The sequence below is a fragment of the Phyllostomus hastatus genome, unplaced genomic scaffold (genome assembly GCF_019186645.2).
Source record: "Phyllostomus hastatus isolate PE091 unplaced genomic scaffold, TTU_PhHast_1.1 phas_scaffold_555, whole genome shotgun sequence".
NCBI lineage: Eukaryota > Metazoa > Chordata > Mammalia > Chiroptera > Phyllostomidae > Phyllostomus > Phyllostomus hastatus.
The window spans coordinates 3,348,814-3,369,672 of record NW_025334036.1 but is presented as its reverse complement, the minus strand read 5'-3'; the positions used below and the strand labels follow the sequence as shown (position 1 = coordinate 3,369,672).

The 20,859-nt window shown below is 60.9% G+C and overlaps 1 protein-coding gene across 1 annotated transcript; it reads right to left on the bottom strand.

Annotated features, from left to right (window-relative positions):
* Positions 1-662: 662 nt before the first annotated feature.
* WDR93 (WD repeat domain 93) lies at positions 663-20,779 on the bottom strand. The gene is made up of 17 exons (XM_045824819.1): positions 20,723-20,779; positions 19,916-20,257; positions 19,164-19,356; positions 17,866-17,930; positions 17,408-17,486; positions 15,599-15,714; positions 14,383-14,421; positions 13,382-13,466; positions 10,262-10,433; positions 9,153-9,223; positions 8,536-8,622; positions 7,528-7,647; positions 6,297-6,510; positions 4,974-5,037; positions 4,287-4,443; positions 3,775-3,976; positions 663-1,005 (listed from the first exon to the last, which is right to left on the bottom strand). Exons 2-17 carry the CDS (start codon positions 20,213-20,215, stop codon positions 909-911), a joined length of 2,061 nt encoding a protein of 686 aa, XP_045680775.1. The 5' UTR covers positions 20,216-20,257; positions 20,723-20,779; the 3' UTR covers positions 663-908.
* Between the last annotated feature and the right edge of the window lie 80 nt (positions 20,780-20,859).

The window sequence follows — 20,859 nt, the reverse complement described above, 5'->3', positions numbered from 1 at the left end:
TGCGGCCCCGGCAGGGTGCCCTGGTCGGCAGAGGGGACACAAAAGCAGCTGCCATCACAAACTCTGTGTGCAGCCAGCTGTCAGTGGGCAGGTTATTCTGGAGGCTGGCACCCGTCAATGCCCTGCAGTTCCCAAATGCACCACACGGTGTCCTCAGAGAGGCAGGCGTAGCCTTTGAGCTGCTGGGACCCTCCGTCCAGCTTTCCTGGGAAGGGCGGTTGCCGGAGAAGAGAAAGGCTCTCTCTGCCCCTCTCCTGGGCCCTCCTGGGTCCTCTCTAGGGTTCCCAGGCCAGGAGGCCAGGGCAGTAGTGGTGCGGTACCTGCCTGCCACCTCACCCGGCACCTCTGCCTCTCACACTCACACCTGTGTGACCTCAGGGAGTCACTTGACCAGTCTGAGCCGCAGCCTCTCCAAAGCGGTTCCATAAAGGCTGTGGGGCAGCACAGAGAGGGAGGCGAGGTGGATGGGGAGAGAAGGGGCCACACAGCGGCCGGGGTGAGCTGGGTGTCCTGCTCGTTCGAGCAAAGTGGCTGTCCCGGGCCCCTCCGATGGAGTTCTCCCCACAGGTCCTGGGACGCTGGTGCACGCACTGGGTGGGGACAAGGGGTTACACAGCATAGCCACCCTGGGGTCTGGAAACAATATCGGTTTATTTGGGTGACACATTTGTCCAACTGGGGGCTCAGACAAGGGGTATGGTGGTTGAACCCCCCCAAAACAGTACTTCTCTGTGGGGGTCCCTGTCTGCAACTCCAGGCCCCGGGACCTCCAGCTGCAGGCCTTTGTGGCTGAGTCTCTTCACCTCGGGGGGCCTCCTGGGGCGGGGTCTCCTGAGGCGGCCCCCCCACCCCAGGGTGGGGCCTGCCTGTGGCTGAGACCTCCTGGGGAGCCTGGGGCGGTGGCTGAGTCACTTCTTGAGGTTCTCTCTCTGGAGGAGCAAGGAGTACCTCCGCAGCCGGGTCCAGTGCTCCTGCTCCTTCACCTGGTGGTCCAGCTTCTGGAACCTGGGGCCGCGCGGTTAGCGGTGAGCAGAGCCCGCTCTCTGCCACGCCCACCACCCGGCCGCCAGGTCCCCGGGGCGGACCTCCGCCACCCTGTGCTACATGTATCGGGAACTCTCCGAGTGACACAGATGTGCTTCGTCCCTGTGTCCTCAGGACTCAGCCGGAGGCACAGCAGGCCCCGAAACACCTGGACTGAAGGAGTGGGGGGGCATTCCACACCGCGAGGTGCGCAGCGCCAGCAGGCACAGCGGACTCAGGAGCTGAAGCCTGCGCGGCGGACCCGCGACAGGGTGCCATTGTGCCCTTTCACAAGCATCTCTTGAGCGTCTGCCAGTGACGGGCTCTGGCGCAAGAAGACCTACGTGACTACGGCAGCCTGCCCCTGTCCCCAGTGGGCACGGGTGACACAGAGAAAGAGGGCACTTGGGACGGGCGGCATCTCGGTGCCACAGAGACCAAGCGCAGGGAGGCGGGTGAGACCTGCTGCCTGGGGCGGGAGGGCTCCCTGGAGATGAAGAGTTTGCGTTCGGTCTTTTAAAAAATAAGAGGGTGAAAAAAAAATTTTAAAAATAAAACATAAGAGGGTGGGCGTTTTTTGTTTGCTCCTTTGAATAACAAATGAATGCGTGTTCACCCCCAGCTCACATGCGTGGGGCAGCTGCAGGCCACACAGTCCCACCCCCACCCTCTCCCCCCGACCCTTACACAGCCTTTGACTTCCGGGAACCCGCTGTGTGTGCGTTTGGGGTCCGTGCGTCTGCGGGCAGTTTTTAGGGGGTCGTCCCTTCGTTTCTCAAGGAAGGCAAAGGCAAGTCAGGCGGCACCCAGCACCTCCTCCCCAAGGACAGTAATCAAGGGGGTGTCCACACAGTCCTTCCCCCGAGAAGCCACGTGCCTGGCAGCCCCGGGTCTGTTGCGCCCCCCGCCCCGAGAAGCCTGCTTGCGGCCAAAAGCCGGTGGGTAGAACCCGAGCCGTGCTCGGCCCGTGCTCCACAGAGAATGAAGACAGACAGACACAGACAGAGAGACGGACTCTTTCTGTCCGCTCCCTGGTGTCCTGAAGTTTCTCCCTCGTGGCCCAAGTCTGGCCTGGCCAGAGACAGCGGACGCTACAACAGACGGGGCGTGGAACCAGATGGAGGCGGTGCCCCGGAGGCCCAGGTGGGGGTGGGGGGGCGGGGGGCGGCGGCGGGAGGGTGTCGGCACCCTTGGCACCAGCTGGCCTCCTTCAGCCTCCGTGTCAGGCTGCCGCTTACGAAAGCTGGGGGCAGGCCGCGTGGACACGCCCCGACAGACCGCTGCCAAGGTTCTGCGGCTCGGACCCCGCTGCCGCCCGGACCCATTGCCTAGTTTCAAGGTGACGAAATTTTATCTCCTCGTTTTAGGGCCAGTGGAAAACTTTCAGGCCCGAGCTATGGCTAGAGAAAAAAAAGACAGGGCTGACATCTTTGGGCTGCACACGGAGGTGGGTGGTCGGCGGGGAGAGGAAAGGGGTAACGACAGTCCCAGGCTGTGAGTGTGGGGTGTTGGCTGAACTCTTTTCCAAAATCCCAGACCTCAGCCCCCGCGCCCCTGGGGCAGGAAAGCCTTCTTTAAACCACGGTGTTCCCCGGCTTATCACGGGGAGCCATTCGGAAGGAGGGCTACGACAGGGGCCGTGACTGGGTCTGACTCAGGCAGGGCTGCTGCAGCCACACAGTGTGCCGCCCCCGCCCCCACCCCCACCCCCAGCTCCTGCTGCGTCCTGGGACCCAGGACCCGGGAGCACTTCCCTGAACACCCACCGTGCGGGTAGCCCCGAGCTGTGCCCCCTGTCCCCCGGTGCCCACCTGGTCAGCCCCGCTGGCTCTGGCCCTCTTCCCTGCACGGTGTTCCCGGGGGCCAGTCTTCCCACCCCAACTGGCACTGGGGCCTCCCAGGGAGGCCGCTAAGCTGGGGTGCGAGGGAGGAGAGACATGCGGGAGCAGGGCGGTGCGAGAGACTGCAGACAGTCACGGCAGAAGGGACTGTCTCCTTCTCAACAGTGAACACGAAGCATGATCTCGACTATGGAGCCACATGAGGGGAACCCCTGGAAGGGTGAGCACTGGCGCGTTGGCAGCGGTGCTGGGATTACGGGGTATGCAAATTTTCTGCGTCGCATCGCCCTGTTCTCCAGGTGCCCGCAAGCGCGGGTAGAACGTGTCGGCAGTAACGAATATCGCTTTTTCTAGCGGGGAATCACTCTGTCAAGGGGGCAGTTCTGCCCTCGGAGCCTCGTGCAGGGGCCTGAGGACTCACGTCCAGCAGCACCGCGCTCCGCCAGGAGGAGGCAAGGGCCTGACATGCGCATGCGCAGAGGGTGGAACGGGAAGGGCGCTTGGACACGGGCTCTGCGGGTCCTGCGGGTCCTGCGGGCTCTGGTGCGGCTGAGCCCGCAGCAGCCGGGTGTGCTGTGCAAACTGGGGAGGGCCCGGGCCCTACTGAGTCCCGGGGAAGCTTCCTTCTCCCAGACAGGCCGTGGGCTGGGACTGGACGTGGTCCGCAGGCCCCAGCGTGCCAGCCCCTGCTGCAGACGGTCATGTCTGATAACCCAGATGCGGCCCTCCTCCGCCATCCGCCCGAACTCATTCCTCCTTTTCTGCCAGCCGGAAGGGGGACTGGAGTGTGAGGGGGGCATTCAGTGCTGCTCGGGCCTGTGCACCACCCAGCTGGCCCCACTGTCCCTCAGCCAGGCCTCGGCCAGGGGCAGCAGGGGGAGGGGACGGGCGGGAGAGACCCGGCACCCACCTCTTCTGGAGGAAGCTCTCACACCTCTCCTCCAAGGGCAGCGCCCGGGGCGAGGCCACGGTGTCCGGCAGGTCAGCCTGAGGAACGCTGCTGTTTCTCACGATGTCCTCCAGGAGCGGGTAGGCGGTGAAATGAAAATAGAAGACCGATTTGGGGGTGTCCTTGGCCTCGTCGGTGGCCTCCCTCCGATTTGGACGGTCCCCTGGGATGAGACAAGAGCGCCGAGTTCGGCGGAGGGTTCTGGCCTGTGGTCGCTCCGCCCCGGGGGGCGGGGGGCTGATCCCTGCTGATAAAGGCTGGGTCCCCGGGGGCCGAGCCGGCAGGGGCCCACTTGGTCTGCAGGAGCAGGGACAAGGCCTTCGTGGCATCTCCTCTGAGCCTCTGCGGAGGGCGGGCTCGGGGCTGCGGTGGCGGGGACGGAGAGAGCGGGAGCAGCCTGAGCGGGGTGGGGAGGGGGGCCGCCCGAGGCTTTGCCAGGGGACGGAGGAAGTGAGCAGGGAAGCGGGGCCTACCCCGGAGCAGGAAGTACGGGTGGAGCGCAGACACCACGAACACCGGCTTCCAGGGGTCCTCCAGGCGGAAGGGCCTGGGGGGAGCGAAGGCGCAGACGACCTGGGGCCCAGCCACGTCCAGCAGCTGCACGGAGCCGTTCCTGGAGAAGACCAGCACCTGGGGACAGAGATGGCGAGGGGGCACTTTGCTACCTGGTCACGCGCCCCTGCGTGGAATCGGAGGGGCAGCTGCTGGCCGTCAGAAGTGAACACAGAGAGAACCTGGGGGCTCTTGGGCGCCGGGCCCCTGGACCCTGTCGGGGACAGCGGCGGGGGGGGGGGGACACGGGGGGGCGGCATCTGCCCCTGCAACGGCGGCTGCGGCAGCAGTGGGCCCTCGTCTGGGGGCGGCCTCTGCCCCGTCCCCCCCACCCCCAGCTCCTCTCCTGCAGGGCTGGCCATCCCGTGGTCGGGGTCTACACCTGGGCCCATGCCCTTCCTCCACCTCCTGGGTGTGGGGGGGCCTGCTCAGTGCGCAGCCCCTCCTAACCTCCCACTGCAGACGCACATCCAAACTCACCCCAATCTTCCCCGGCCCTGCCTCCAGCTGCCACGCCGCTCCCCTCCCTCCCTCTCTGTCAGAGCTCCTCCCCGCCACACCTCCCCCCCTGCTCGCACCTCCCGGTCACCAGAGCACGGGGGACCTACCATGCCAGGTAAGGTTGGGACCGGGGCCACCGCACAGACGGCTTCGTCCAGGTGCTTCGCCGGCCTGCAGGGGACAAGACCCACAGACGTCCGCCCTGGGGGAGAGTTACAGTTTTGCTGTCCTCTCCCGGGCACACCCCCCGGGCGGACCCTTGTGCTCGAGCACCGGGAGGTGTACTGGAGGCTGTTTGCAGCCGCCGAGGCCCAGACCTCCGTCGTCAGAGACTGGGTGTGAGCACCCGGGGGGGGGGGGTGGCACACCCGGAGCAGAACCCGATGCAGCAGTGAGACAAGAGCATCAGGACGTCCCCACAGGGGACTCCGTGGAGCAGTGTGACAAAGCCCGTGGTGGGATGAACCGCATTAAAAATGGTCGGAGAGTGCAGAGACGGCCACGTGGTTCGCCTGCCCTGTCCACGTCACAGCGGACGGCGTGCCGCTTCTTCAAGCAAAGCAGAGGAGTGAATTCAGGAAGACAATGGGGTGGATTTGGGAAAAAAAAAAGTACCGCCCACCAGAAGGTGGAGTCTGTCTTCGGCTGCTGGAATGCAGGTGTGGCCAGGCAGGTGTGGCCGAGCTCTATCCCAGGTGGCCCCGGCTCAGGCTGGGAAGGCATCTGTGCGTGGTGGCTGCCAGGCCCGGAGCCTGCCAGACCCTGCAGGCGAGGCCACCTGGATGCGAACCAGTGCCTGCACTGCCAGCCACTGGCCACGTGAGCGAGGCCAGTGCCAACCGTCCGGCCCCCGTGGCTGACCTGCAGAATCAGGGGCTGAGCAACGACTGTTCTCTTAAGCCGCCTTGTCCTGGGGTGGTGGTGGCTCCCTTGGAGGAGAGAAGGCTGTGATCGGGGAGGAGCGCACAGGCCTCAGCGGGGTCGGGGGCCACCTGCTTCTTAAGCTTGCCGACGGCTGCTGGGGCGCGTGTCTGGTCTCTCTGCCCATCTCCCCCCATCTCCCTCCTCACACGTGCACACACACACACACACACACTCTCACACTAAATACACATTTGTTGTAGAGGCCGTTTGCACGCATAAGCTATTTCACAGTTTTAACAAGACAGACAGAGGCTCTGGGGGAAACTGGTGAGGCCCTGAGGCCTCAGGGCCCAGAGGCCCTGGGGGAAACTGGGGGACCATCCTCTCGGCCCCATGGGCTGGCGTCTGGGCCACGCAGCCAGTTTGTTAGGGGGACATCACACAGGCCCTCGAGTCGAAGACGGGTGGTGGCGGGAGAGCAGGGACTGCGGGGACAGCGACCGCAGTCAGAGAGCCGGCCAGCGTCTGGCCGCCACTCTCCCCGTCTTTCCCGCAAAGCCACCCACCTCTCAACCAGAGTGCGGGTGGTGGGCTCCTGGGCCCCGCTGGCGGTCACGAGGTGGAGGGAGGCGTCCGTGCACAGCACCACACAGGTCACTTGGGACGTCACCAGACCCTCGGGATACACGTTCCGTCCTCCGAGGACCAGGAAGTACTTCAGGAAGTGAACGCTTTGGCAGAAACAGCCCTCGGGAAGAGCGACCACGCCGAGAGGGAACCCTGCAGGGGGCGCCACACACGCAGGTCGGACAGGGGGCCGCGGGGTGCAGCCTCAGTGCGAGGACAGCGCCCCCTTCAGGGGATCCTCCCGAGAGCGGAGAGCAGCTGGGCGGGGAGAACCAAACCCCTGGAAGGGCCTTGTCGAGGGCGTATCCATCTCCAGAAAAATGAGAACGGGCTGTCGGGCAAGGGGTCCTGGAATTAGAGTCCTTCTTCTGCCCTTGAAATAGCTCTCGCCTTATCAAAGTGCTATGGGTGCGACCGGTGAAATTCAGGGGGCCCTTTGCGCCGCGGGGAGAAGGCCCCCTGGTTGAGACAACTGCCGACTCCTTGAGACGGAAATGGCACGGGTGGGGGAGGCACCCCGCCCACTAGACAGCGGCTCCCGGAGAAGGGCCAGCTCCGCCGCCTGGTCGTGCGCGACAGGCAGGAAGGCCACCCCGCTCTCCGATGACAATCCGCCGACTCATTCACCCCCGTTTCAGAGGCTTGGTTCGCGGGAGACGCTCCCTCAGAGGCTGATCAGATTGGGGCGAATGGATCCCATGGACTTTCGGCGCCTACAAAGCTGGACCAAAAACGCTGGGACCCCACCAGGGTGCCCCCCACCCAGAATAGCGGCTGGTCCCAAGGCGATCCCTTGATAGGTCTCTTAGCTTCAATAGCAACGAGGTTCCTGACGTCGGGTGGGGCTGGAAGAGCAGGAAGGGGGAGACTGGTGGGGCGCGGACGGGGCTAGGCTGCCTGCTGGAAGGTCACGGGGAGGTGCCCGCCGCACTTCCCGACCTGGCTCAGGGCGGGCACAGAGCGCCCCCTGGAGAGCCCCTGGGGACGGGGAGTGTCCGCACACCTCAGGTTCCGTGCCTGCTGAGGGAGTGAGGGGAACGCAGGGCCAGCCCCCAGGGGCCTGCGAGAGCAGAGTGACGCCCAGGCAGCCCAGCGCCCGCAGGAACCGAGCACCTCCCCGGCTCCAGTGCGCGGCCAGGCGGCCCGGCGCCGCGCGGGGGCGGGGCTCACCTTTGGCGAGGTCCCACAGCGTGAGCACGCCGTCCTCGCAGGCCAGCACCAGGTAGGAGCTGCAGCCGCTGAGCTGAGACAGGGCGATGGGCGCGGCGCAGGGCCACACGCTCTCGGGATCTGGCGGGGAGGACGCCGCTCACGGGGCTGCCCCCACCACGGGACCCCACACCCTGCGTCACCTCCCCCTGCACAGCCCGGGACGCAGACTGGTCTGCCCTCCCGGGACACGCGCAGGAGCACGCATCTGGGATCGCCGCCCGCTTTGCCCACGCAGTGCTATCTGCTACCTCAGGATGACACATCGGGCCCCAGCTCATGCTCACGAGCACTTTCTCGAGTCATTTCATTCCATTCCCACAAGGGTCCTAGGAGGTGGGTCCTGTCAGCTCCCTGCTTACACACCAGGGGACGCAGGCGGAGGGAGAAGCCAGGCTGCCTTGCAAGGAGAGGAGCGCCTCCTTTGTGAGCGCGGCAGGGCGGCTTTGGACGGGTGGTTCTAACGTGTAGCCTGAGGGACTATCACAGTCAACTGGCTCGGGTAACTGCCTCCAAAAGTTTGTACAAAACCAACAGATGGCCGCCACCCACATTTCCTAAGTGCCTTTCCACGTCCCGCACGGAGGGTCTCTCTCTGGGTCTGCTGTTCACCACTGAAGCGGATGCGTGCAGTGGGTGGAGGCTGCGTGGTTCATTAGCTCCACGCTTCAGATGAGGGGGCAGGAAGCAGGGACTGACCGGGGATTGGGACGTCAGGTGACTGGCCTGAGGCCACCCGGTCCGCCGACACCCGGCGGGATAGGGCCTGACCTCCTTTGGGCCTCAGCTGCCTAAGGAGCCCTGGGGGCCCATCTGGGCTTTGTCCCTGTTGACCTGGAATCTTTCAGGGACACAACTGGAGGACAGGGCCCTGGGTCACAGCACCGCCACCTTCCACGGCTCAGGTCCCCTAAAGCCACACCGATGTGTTGGCCACGGGCTCTCAGCTGCTTGGGGAAGGACACCTACCGACTTTGTCCCTCGCGGTCCTGTTCAGCGAGTAGAGGAAGAAGTTGTGACGGCCCGTCCAGTGCACGCCGAGGACACAGGGCACCCCTGGGGACGGCGGGGGGTGGGAGGAGGGCCATCACGTGGGAGACAGTGTGCGTCCACGGGAAGTCGGTTTGAAATCAAAAGTGGTTTGTTTGAATGGGCAGCACTGGATGCAAGGATGAGTTTCTCGGGGAGGGGGTGCTGGCCACCCCCAGGAGGCCCGGTCACCTTCCTGGGAAGGGACCCCGGTCACCACTGCCCTCGGCCCCTTTCACAGCTTCTAGATCGGGCGTGTGCCTGGGGTTGCCGGTGTTTTAAATCCATCTTCTACCAAACGCATGCACCTCCCGGAGCCGCCTGGCGGGGGGGGGCACCCCTCCTCTGCGGCAGGTCACTCCCTGGGGACGGAGCCAGCGGCCACTCTCAGGGGCACCTGGGCTGCGGCTAGCGCCTTCGGGCTTCCGCCTGGTCCCCTCCCCTCACGAGGGCTCGAGGGTTCGCCGTGCGGAGCACCTCTGGGAGGGCTTGCTGAGGCCGTCCCCTACGGTGGCCGGCCAGGTGCCCGGGACACCCACCTGCGCGTGTTCACTTACCTGGGGGGCCCTTGAGCTCCGCTGGCATCATAATGACGCAGCTGGGGAGGAGGAAGTGGAACGTGGCCATACTGGGGGAGAAAGAGACCCCGGTCAGAGCCCTGGCAGACCCCCGGGCCGGGGACGAGGCTGGACGTCCGGTCCTAGGACCAGAGATGGGTAGTTGGGACATACCCAGGGGTACCCAGGGGTACCCAGGGGGTGTGGAGCCACGGAGCAAATGGCATTCCGTGTGCAGGCCCTGGGGGGCGAGGGCAGGGCGGGCGGAGCTTCGGGGGTCTCTGCAGGCTGGGAGGAGCACCCAGCACGGGTCAGAGCCACCCCGGCCTTGGGGAAGACCCCATAATGACCAGCTCGGGCTGAGTGCTGGATGCTTTCTGTCTTTGGGGCAGTACAGCCAGTGGTGTGCGGAAAAAATGGCTTTCTCTCTCTCTCTTTTTAAAGCCCCAGGGTCCTGATGTGCAGGGTTTGTAGCTTTGTGTGGCGTGAACACTCTCACGAGGGACAGTCACCAGTGGTGTAACAACCGCCTGCAGCCCAGGACACACCCGGCTGCTGCTGGGGCCTCGAGTCCGACCCTGGGCCCCGGAGCAGGCCAGCTTGAGGCCCCCTTGAGAGCTCGGTGACAGCTTTCCTGCCTGCGTGGGGCAGGGCCGTTCCCAAGCTGTGAGGGCTCAGCAGACAGGTCCAGGGCCGGGCTCAGGTGTTGCCGTGGCAACTCGGGCTGAGTAGGCCCACCCCCGCTGGGGTGAGCCAGTGGACACATCTCAACAACCACACCTCGGGGTGGAAATGTGGGTGTTGACAGCAGCGACTCTCGGCTCTGAGTCTGGGATCTTCCCTGTCGTCTGGAGCGTCAGGGAAAAGTTGTCAGGGCTGGTGTCGTGCGTAAAATAGCACGAAGCCGTTCTGTCATCGTCTGTTACCGCCATGGCTCCCTGTTCCTTGCGCAATCCACCCTCGCAGCCTTCCTGCTAGCTCTGTTCATTCACGCCGTCTCCTCCTCATGCCAGCAGACCCGGGGGAGTTCTCAGAAAAGCGCCCCCAGCCAGAAGGAGCTCTCAGACCCGGCCGCCCCTGCCCCCCGAGGGATGCCCCGGGCCGCGCACCTGACCAGCTCCTCCTCGCTGCCCCCGTCCAGGAACTTCTTGTACAGGGCGTGGAAGGTGGCGGTCTGCTGCTCCCACTGACTGTCCTTGATGAAGTGGTTCTGCCCGGAGCCCAGCCCCAGGCAGCCCTCGACCTTGGCGAAGACTTCCAGGGGGCTCTTAAACGTGGTGCCTGGGTCGCAAGTATTCCGGAATTGGTCAGACCACCGGGGCCCCCTTCCCGCCTGGCCCGCCCCCACCCCCCACGCTTCCCAGCCTCCTGCAGAATCTCCGCTGCCCGGAACTCCGGCCGTGACCCTTCCGTGAGCCCCGCCTTGTCTTTGCCGGCCTCTCTCCTACTCCATGCGCTCAGGAAGCACAGGCTGCCCCCCACAACCTCTGCCCCCTGCCACATCATGTCCTCATGGCAAAGGAGGCCAAGGATTTGTCCACCAGCTCAGCAAGGCCCCGGGCCGGCGCTTACCCAGCATTGCTGAAGACCCCCCGCCCCACAGCGAGGCAGCGCCGCCTCTTCCGGTGCCCACATTCCCCCACTGCCTTCCCTTCCAGAACCCCCTTCCTCGGTCCCTCCCTCCCCTCATCACTCCTGTTCCCCATCACCTCTCCCCTCCTGCCTTCATCCGTCCCTACATCTGCAGGAACACTGGGCGACGTCTTTTCCGGGCCCCCACCCCAACGTCCAGAAGTCTGCACTCATTGGGAAGTGCCCAGGCCCCTGATGTGGCCCAGGAGACCCAGACCCCCCCCCCACGGGGGCCTGGGCCCCTCCCTCAGGGTGGCCGCTGTCATCAGTTTCTCACGTCACTGTGTAGAAGCAGGCTCCTCTCTACAGACTGAGGGTAGTGTGTGACACCCTGGCGGGTCTCCAGGTGTGGGCCCAGGTCCGCAGAGATCTCACAGGGTCCACGGGTAACTGGTTAGAAATGCAGGTTCCCGGGCCCTGCCCCACACCCACTGCAACATGGGTGGGGCCCCGAGGTTGGGCTTTAGTGAGGCCTCCAAGTGAGTTGGACCCCACTAGCTTGCATCTGTACCCCACAGAACATCCTAGAGATGAGTACTGTGGGTCTTCTTCACTGCTTATTGCTTATTTTCACTTACTACCTTTTTTTCTTATTGTGAAATATAACCCATTCAGAAAAGAGCTTTCAGATATGGATCTTCATTCATTGTGACACGGCAAGCATCTGGCTGCACTCGGGGCGGAGGACAGCGCGCTGCCCCTCCGCAGTCGCAACTGCCCGGGGAGAGCCCAGCCCTTCCCTCGGCTTTTATGGAGCAGCCTCGTCGCCGTTGTTTCGCTTTGCCGCATGCACACCACCGCTTTGTGGGCAGTGTTTGCCCCGCCCAGCGTTGCCGGTGGCCCTTCTCTGTGTTGTGTGTGCAGCTCTAGCCTGTCCCTCTTCGGTGCTGTGTAGTATTCCGCCGAGGGCCGATGGTCTCTTCTGCTGATGGACACTTCCCTGGGTTCCGTGTTGGCGCTATCAGAGATCGCGTCACTGTTACCGTCTTTGTGCCTGTCTCCGGGTAGGCATCCCCCTGCAGACCTGTCAGCCACACGCCGAGAAGCAGGGCGACCACTTCCTCTGGTTTGTTCGGGGGGGGCGGGTTTCCTAGTTGCAGCACAGAAAGCCGTGTACCCCAGGAAATGCCTGGGTTCCGGGCAAACCGGAATGGTTGGGCCCCTGCCTGGGAGCGTCAGTGCTGCGTCGCAGGATATCAATTTTACCTGCAACATCGCTGGACGATACCAAACTGTTTTCCAAAGTGGTGGCGCCAGTTCTTGTCGCTGACTGCAGTGTCCGGGAGGGAGGTCTGCTGGTCCTGCTTCCGCACTGCCGCGGTGCGGGCGGGCTCTTTCCTCTGCAGCTGTCCTCAAAGTCACAATATTGTGACTGCCCTTCCCCGATGACTGATCCCGCTGAGTACTTTTCCATCCATTTATTGGCCATTTGCATAATCTCTTGCCTGTTGGACACTAGATTATCTGTCTTTTTCTTAATTATTTGTAGAAATCCTTTATATTTTCTGCACGTGAACCGTTGGAAAGAACGAGGCAGGGATCAGGTTTCGCTGTTGTTTCCATGGGGACAGCCGGCACTACTTACGGCAGGACCACCCCCTCCCCACTGCCCACTGCGCGGTGCTGTTCCGGCCTCTCCGCTGTTTCCTGCGTCCGCATTTCTGTCCGCCACTTCCAGCCATCTTCCCGTATTTTACGTACACATTTCCGTCTATGTGTTATTCACTCGTTTATTTTTACATCTGATCTTAATTTCCGTAGTTCTGTCGGTATCAATTACGCAATCTCTGTATATCTAAGGCTTTATAATACTATCTTGATAGGGCCAATCTTATCATCAGGCTCTTTTACAGGAGTGAATGGGCTCTTCTTGGCTCTCCCGCTTCGTTTTTAATGGTTGCAAAGTATCCCTTTGTACGAGTGCGCCAGAATGGACAGAACCAGCCCTTCGCCTCCATAAATGACTCCGCAGTGCCGGTCTTTGCGGCTGCGTGCGCGGGAGCCCTGAGAGGGTGCCCCCTGCAAGCTCCGCCTACAGTGGATTCCGCCCCCGCCGCCCCTTGACCAACTCCCCTTTGTTTTGTTAACTGTGGTTTCCGTACCGCAGTGACGCGATGCTGCGGGAACTGGCCTCTTGTTCACATCAATGAGTGTTTGGTAAAACGGGTGGCCGTGTATTCAGTGCGTTGTGTCGCTTCCGGCTGCAGAACACAGTGACGGCGCGAGGGGGGCCCTCACCGCAGCGCCCAATGAACCGACCCAGGGAGGTGGGAATGAATGGGCTCCAGCCAGCGCGCAGGAAAGGTCTCTCTCTCCCTCTCCCTCTCTCTCCCTCTCCCTCTCTCTCCCTCTTCCTCTCTCTCCTGATCTCCCAATTCTGTACGTTACCTGCAGCCTTGTCTAGAATTTTTGCCATGAGGTCCCAGAGTTTATGACTTAAAAACAAAAACAAAAACCTGCCTCTGCAGAACTGTACTTGTCATTTAGATACGGCTGCTAATAAACAGAAAGGATGGGCAACGTGGGAAAAGGCGGAGGGAGAAGGAGCGGAGGGATCGCCGGCGAGAGGACGGGGAGTGGCGCTTGGACACACTGACCTGTGATGGGCTTGGGCGGTTTGATCTTCACTACGTGGACCGGGGGACTCAGCTTCACGTCTCCTTTCAGACCGATGCTTATGTCCTGCAAGGCGGGAAAGGCACCCCCGGTGAGGCAGCCAAGGAGGTGAAGTCCAACCATTCAGAACACTTCTTCCAAAGGAGGCGGAAAGAGAGGGATAAGGAGAGGAACAGCTGGGGCGAGGGAGAATAAAGAGCAAAGCGGGAGATTTAAGCCCAGCACGCCAGTGGCCGCGTGAACTCGGAATGGCCAGGACAGCCCGATTAGAAGGCCGAGCGTGTCACAGCGTACAAACAGCAGGACCCAGGCAGGTGCTGTCAGAAACAAGCGCATCTGAGACACAAACGCACAGATACATTAAGAATAAAAGGCTTAGCCCTGGTTGGTGTAGCTCAGTGGATTGAGCGCGGGCTGCAAACCAAAGTGTCGCAGGTTCGATTCCCAGTCAGGGCACGTGCCTGGGTTGCAGGCCATGGCTCCCAGCAACCGCACATTGATGTTTCTCTCTCTCTCTATCTCCCTCCCTTCCCTCTCTAAAAATAAATAAATAAAATCTTAAAAAAAAAAGAATAAAAGGCTTGGAAAAGATATATCTTGCAAGACCCATCAGAAGTTTGAGTGAAAAGAGACCGTGGGCTTTTGCCAAAGATGTTACTTTTGCCAGTTTTACAGAAATACATGACCACATGGACACATTGCTGGGGCTTCGGAAACGGCCAGTCAGGGAGGACCCTGCATTTCCGCCTCCCTTCCCGGACACCTGCCGCTGGACACGTGACTTGGGTCACTCGTCCCCAAGGGTGGGGGCCATCCTCAGAGACACGAGGCACAGGAATTCGTGCCGGGAGAATCTAAAAACAGTGTCGTGCTAGGAGATTCCGCTCGCATGTTTGATGTTTCAGGTAAATTTGAAGTCAGACTGAAAAATCTCTAACGTGTAACTTCAGTCTCCCCGGGAATTTTCTTTGAAGTGTCTTACCATTTCTAGATTATCCGAAGACGTGGAATCAAGAGTGTTCTGAGGAGGAAAACAAAATATTAATTCGCAGTGGGCTTCATGTGCGTGCCCCTCCCCCAGCAGTCTGCAGAGGTGCTCTCCCTGCCACCCCACTCCTGTGAGTCGTGAACTCATCGGTAGCCACGGAGGAGCGGGACCTGGGCGACCCCCGGGTCGGCAGGATTTTAACACATGATCCCTTGTCTCTAGGATGTTAAAATGTAGTTGGGGGGACGGGAAATAGTACATGGACAGAGGTAAGATCGAGTGGGAGCCCCCTGCAAAAACCTAAGGTGAAGAGACTATTTCTGATTGGCAAAATCTATTGCAATGTCGACACTTTCATTGAACTCTAACTGGCAGTACCGCTGTGACCGGCAGGGGCTGGCTGCTCCTCGGTGAACGGATTTATGACAAGAAAGCACCCCCAATCCAAGGTGCTTTCCCAGCTGGGTCGTCAATGAACCTCTCCAAAAACACACCTGCTGGGCACCGAGTATGACACCTGGGGGCTGGCCGACAGACAGAAGCGGAGGGCATGGTCTTCACAACCCAGAAACTTATTGTGCGGTTAAGGAAAGAGGGCTTTCATGCGTGCCGCCACAGCCGAAACCAAGGTAGCGCGTGGGGGGTGCCAAAGAAGGGGCGCAAGGAATGGATTCTGTGGGAGCTCCGAGGAGAGCGATCCGGTGACACGGCACGGCACCCCATGGGGACATCTGCTGGGGAGACGGGCGCTTCCTCCTACTTTCTAAGAGTGACAGAGAAGCGCTCGCATTTCTGTGTGTCGAGAACAACCTGTGTGTAGAGCTGAGGGGGACGCGAGGCGCGGCAGCGGGGTTTCAGCCCGGAAGGGAAGAGAGGGGCCTGCGAGCCGGCCAGAGTCGGGGTGGACGGGGTGGACGGGGTGGACGGCCCGCCTCCCGGGGAACTGCCTGCCCGTGGCTCCAGGTGGGGAGGCGACTCCCAGGCAGGTGCGGGAGGTACTCAGAGTCCCGCCACCGACGACACTCTGCGCTCCAACGCCGGGTTTTAACCAAGGCCAGTGGATTTGGGAGGCGTGGGCCAGTGCGCCCTCGCTCACGGCCTCCAGAGGCCCCGTCTGTCCATCTTGGGATCCGCAGGAGGGTCCGGGCTGGACATGGGGCCGGGGCAGGGGCAGGGAGAACGTAGCACTTACAACCCCGACGCTTCCTACCAGTTGCGGCTGTCTGACTTTCTTCTTTGGATTCGGAGTGACTTGGGGGTGTTCCACCTCCTTGAGCCAAGACTCCTTGGGCAATCTGTACACATCCAGCCAAGTGTCCCCAGCTCCTGCATTGGGAAACCGAGGGCCATTGAGCAACGGCAGGCGGGTGGGCGCCAAGTCGCCTCTGGGGAACGGCCTGGCTTCTCAGAACCCCTGACACGGAGACCCGCTGACACCTCGGAGCATCTCGCTCCCCGAGAGCGGGGCCCCTCCCCTGAAGCCGCCGTGGCTGCACTGGCCCACCAGTTTCTGGCCAGGCTCAGCGGGCCCGGCCCCCATGTGGTCCAGGGTCCGAATGGCAGATTCCACCGACACTCTGTCTCCCAGCGACTCCTGACTCGGGCGGGAGGCCAAGTGCGCAGAATCAGTAGCCGGCCGGGGTGTGGCCGAGAAGGGTTAGACCTGGGAGGGATGCCTCCGGAGGATTCTCCTGACCAACGTTGGAAGAGATGACGCCCCGTGGGCGGTTGTGGGACTTTATCTTGTCACAGAAGCATGCCCAGCTTCTCTGCCGAATACCCGCCAACCCAGGGAGAGCTGCTTCCCCACAGGGCGGGTTCCTGGCTAAAAGTTGCCTAAGAAAAGTGACCACCTGGAGCCCTCGACCTCAGACTTTAGGCTCCAGTGCCGCGAGAAAGTAAGTCTGTGTTTCAGGCCCCCTCAGCCGTGGCGCTGTGGTTCGGCGGCCCCAGGAAACCGCTCCGGAATGAAAGCTCCCTTCGGTGCAGAGAGCGTTACGAAATACATCTCCTCCTCACGCACTTGACATTGGAGGGCCCTGGGCGGGAATATATCTAGAGGCCCACAAACCATTTGTCTAAATATTTAAAAGTTATATATCAAGCTAGCAATCCATTTGTAAAAAAAAAGTTCTGTCACCGTCGTAATAACCGCAACGGGCAAGGGCCGGTGGAGAGTGCCGGCCGTGGTGGGCACAACGCAAAGGAGAAGCAAGGCATTTGCAGCCTCAGAGTGTCTCCCCCCCCGCAGTGTTTATCAGTTACTGCGGTGGTCTCAACACAGATCCAAAAGTCCCGTGATCCCCCCTGCCTGCAGGAGGTGGCGTTTCCACCGTCTGCCCTTCGGGGGGGTCTGGACGCAGGGGCCTGCTTCTAACAGAGCCGGGACAGGGAAGCACGGTGGCTCAGCGGCGGGGGAACCTGGCGGACGCCACTTTAAGTTCAAGGTTAATGTCAGCGGCGGTGAGCCCCGTCGCTGTCACATACCCCTGACGTGATGCAGTGAAAAGAGCCCTTCCTTCCCCTCTGTGTCTCGTCCCCCCTGCCCCAAGTCCTTATCCCCAGCGGCATGAGAAAAGCTCAGACACGCTGAAACTGAGGGACACTGCAGGAAATATCTGACCGGCGCTCTTCCGACGTTCAAGGTCATGAAAAACATGGAAAGACCAAGACGCAGTCACAGACGGGAGCAGGCTAAGCCGACGCGGTGACTGAATGCAACATGGTATCCTGGATTGGGCCCTGGAGCCAAAAAATTAGATTAGGAGAAAAACTGGCATCTGGAAAAAAAATCCATAGTTAATAGTAGTGCACCAATGTTATTTGCTGGAGTTTGACAGGGGCACCACGGCCACATTCAGCATTGGTGCTGGGGACACTGGCTGAAAGGCATGGCGACTCTGTCTTTGCGACCGTTCTGCAAATTACTTCTACATAAGAGGCTGGGCGGGGGGGAAGAGCACTTATCTAGAAGAGACTGTAAATCTGGACTCGCTCTAGAGCCTCTGGATAACCTTGCCTTGTAGCAGAAAGGCCACGAAGTCCCCTCCGTGAGAGATCTCCATCTTGGCACAGGGCGTTTGCTTGTTGGTGTCCTCCTGAGAAGGAGACAGAGGCTGCTGCAGCGAGGCTGCCTGGTGACGGAGCAGGGCGGGGGTGGTCCCCCCACCCCAGGAACATAAATCCTTTCAAAACCTGAGGCATGTGGGCCCTGGCTGGGTAGCTCAGTTGGTTAGAGCATCATCTCAATACCCCACGGCTGTGGGTTCCATCCCTGGTCAGGCCGCACATAGGAATGAACCAATGAATGAACCAATGAGTGCTTCAATAGGTGGAACAAGAAATTGATGGGTTTTTTTTTCTCTCTGTGCCCCCTTTTTCTCTCTCTTTAAAAAAAATCAGTAAAAAAATAAACAAATAACATAAAAAAGGTAAACTCGGCTTGCCACAGCTTGTGACCCAGCTTTAGGAACTTACCACTTCATTGATGGTTTTGATGAAGAAAAGGCTGTCTTTGTAAATGTAGAACAGTCTAACGACACCTGGAACGGGAAAGTGAGGAAGAGTGTGAGGCGCAGAAGGGAGCCAAAGAAGAACTGAACCTTCTCGTGGACTTTCTGGTGGTGTCATCTGAGTTCATGCCTCCGGAAGCCTCCTCCCTGGGCCCTCCACCCTCTTCGGCCTTGGCCTCCCTGTCCTCCTCCACCCGCACTCCAATGTCCAGGCGGCTCTGCCTCCCGGCCCTCTCGGCCCACCCGGCCCTGTGCTGGCCTCCTGGGGCCCCCCGGGAGCCCCCTAGCCGCACCGGTCCCCTCCTCGACTTCTCGCCCTGATTCAGGCATCCGCCCGCTGCCTCGGGTGCTGTCTGTGTCCCGTGGGTGTTCCCTGTGCCCCCGGCGAGTCCTCAGATGCTCTGAGGGAAAGGGTCAGGTCTCACTCTTCTGCGTGCCGCACCTCTCAACCCCCAGGAAGCTTCTCGCCCAGTCCATTTTGTTGATTCAATGAGTAATCTCGGTCATTCTAATTCCCACTGAACCTGTGGGCTCCACTTGGGGATCCTCATGCACCACGACCTCTTTCTCCAGGTGCCCGCCCGACACTCATAACCTGCCCCTCCACCCACAATACAGACCTTGCAAAGGCAACTGGCCCCCCGGGGCTGAGGGTCTAACCGAGCCCAGTAAGACCCTTGGGGTACCCGCTCTCCACCCTCCAGCCGCCCCTGCCTGGTCCCAGGCCAGCCTCCTCTCCCTCCTGCTTCCTAGTCGCTCTGCCCCTTGTTTGGCTTTTTCCAACTCCTGCCGGTGTGCCTTCCTAAGCCTTCCGTCAGGCCAGGTCACTTCTGCAGAGACAGTGCCCTCCGGGAAACTGTCTGGCCCTCCCTGTACTGTCATCCCCGTGACGGGGGCCCCGTTCGTCCTCAGGCCGAGGGAAAGGAGCAGGCCCTGGTGTGTGTGGGCGGCAGGATCGCCTGCGCCATTTCCTCCCCGTGTTACCTCAGTAAGTTATCGAAGCCCCACGCCTCTGAGCAGCAGGGATAACAAACTGTACTCAGCCCCTAGGGCTGTCGCGAGGGCTAAATGGGCCAAACACGGGGGACATGCGGGGAGAGGGCCTGGCACACCCCTGTTCCGTGGGTGTTTTACTGCGACACTTCGTGACCCGGGAGAGCTGGCCACGCCCGGCCCCACCCACACCTGGGAAGGAAATGAAATTGAACCGCAGTCCCACAGGTGCCTGGACACTAGGCCAGAAGGAAGACGAAGAGCAAGTACCCATTTCGTCCACAGGAGCAATGAGTATGTCGCTCCCCAAATCCGCGGCCCAGATGGACGTGACTCCAACCTTCATTTTGTCCCAGACGCACACGCGCTTGGCGTTGAACAGGTTGTAGATGGAGAACCCTTTGGCTCCTCCCATAAACACATAGTCTTGGGAAACGGCCATACAATTCGGTACGCTGCCGAGCTGGGGGAACAACAACAAACAAACAGACAGACAAAAAAAAAAACACAAAGAAAAAAGGAATGATTTTCCAGCTGTCACCGTCTGCAAGTAATAGAAGCCGGCATCTCAAAGAGGGATTACCGATGATGGAGGGGCCCTTCCTCGACGCAGTGCCATCCCCAAACCTGGGGCTCGGCGACACATCTCGCCCACCTGCCAGGAAGTCCTGGTGCCCCACGAGTGGGGGGAGGGGCCCAGGGAACATGCAGGTGAGGACTCCCTACACTAAGCATGGCCAGCAGAGCTGTGGCTGAGGCTCTGGCAGATTCTCCGCCCTCAAGCCCCAGCGTGCTTACGACGTTCAGAAAGATTTTAAAACAGCTGCTGAATGTAAAAGACCTTCTGTGTAATCCTCGATCGGCCAGCACCCCCCTTTCCCCCAGGCTGCCTGGGATCTGTCCAAGGTGCAGCCGTCATATTGACCGAAGCTTCCTGGCAGGAGGTGCTTTCCTGGATTAGGTGTTTTCATTTATTCACTCTCAACCGCGAGCACAGGGATCCCCGGCCGCCTGCCCCATACCTTGCTCTGGAAAACCGGGGGGTAGGTGGTGGGCTGGATCCGGCTGAGCTCGGCCTCCCGCAGCCTGTCCCGCTCCTCGATGATCTCCCACGAGCGGCTGAACACAAGGTCCACCAGCTTGTTGATCATTCGGTAAGGCTGAGGCAGGGAGCGCTGCTGCTTGTCCGGGTCCTTGAGGACGTGGTGCCTGTCCTCGTCCTTGGACCAGTCCTTCTCTGTGGGGGGCGGCACCTCCAGTCCCTTTTGTGTAAGGAGGGGCCGCCTCACCTTCTGGGCTCGACTGGCCCGGGGGGCCGACATCACAGAAGGCGGCACCGGGGCGGGCTCTGCGACGCTGAAGAGCTAACGAAGGAAGGAAGCAAGCAACGGTGCTTGGAGAAGACGGGGAAGTGAAAACTGCATCATCTTCTCTAGCACAGTAGTCTATGGGGATTATTTATTCCAGAGACTCACACTTTCCGTATTTATTACAGAACTGTTACCCCATTAGTATGATATGCTTTTTTTCACTTTTGAATTTTTAAAATTGATTTGAGAGAAACATCAATTTGTTGTTCCATGTATTTATGCATTCGTTGGTTGATTCCTGTAGGTGCCCTGACTGCAGATCAAACCTGAAACCTTGGCGTATCAGGACGATGCTCTTACCACCTGAGCTCCCTGGCCAGAGCCCCTACAACAAGCCCTTCATGTGAGTGAGGACATCGGCAGAGACAAGTATCGACTATTCACATCTCCTGGCCAGCCCAAGATGCGATGTGCCAGGATGGAGACAAAGGAACCGGGCAGCCTGTTGCCTGTCCTCACCTCCTGAGAAGGGAGAGGGGGTCTCTTTGTCCCAGAGGGAATGCTCTCTCTCTCCCACTGGTCACGTCTTCTCCTGGCTCTTCCTTGTCTGCAGACGGCTGTGCCCCAGCCAGGTGAGGAGTGAAATCTGATTCTCC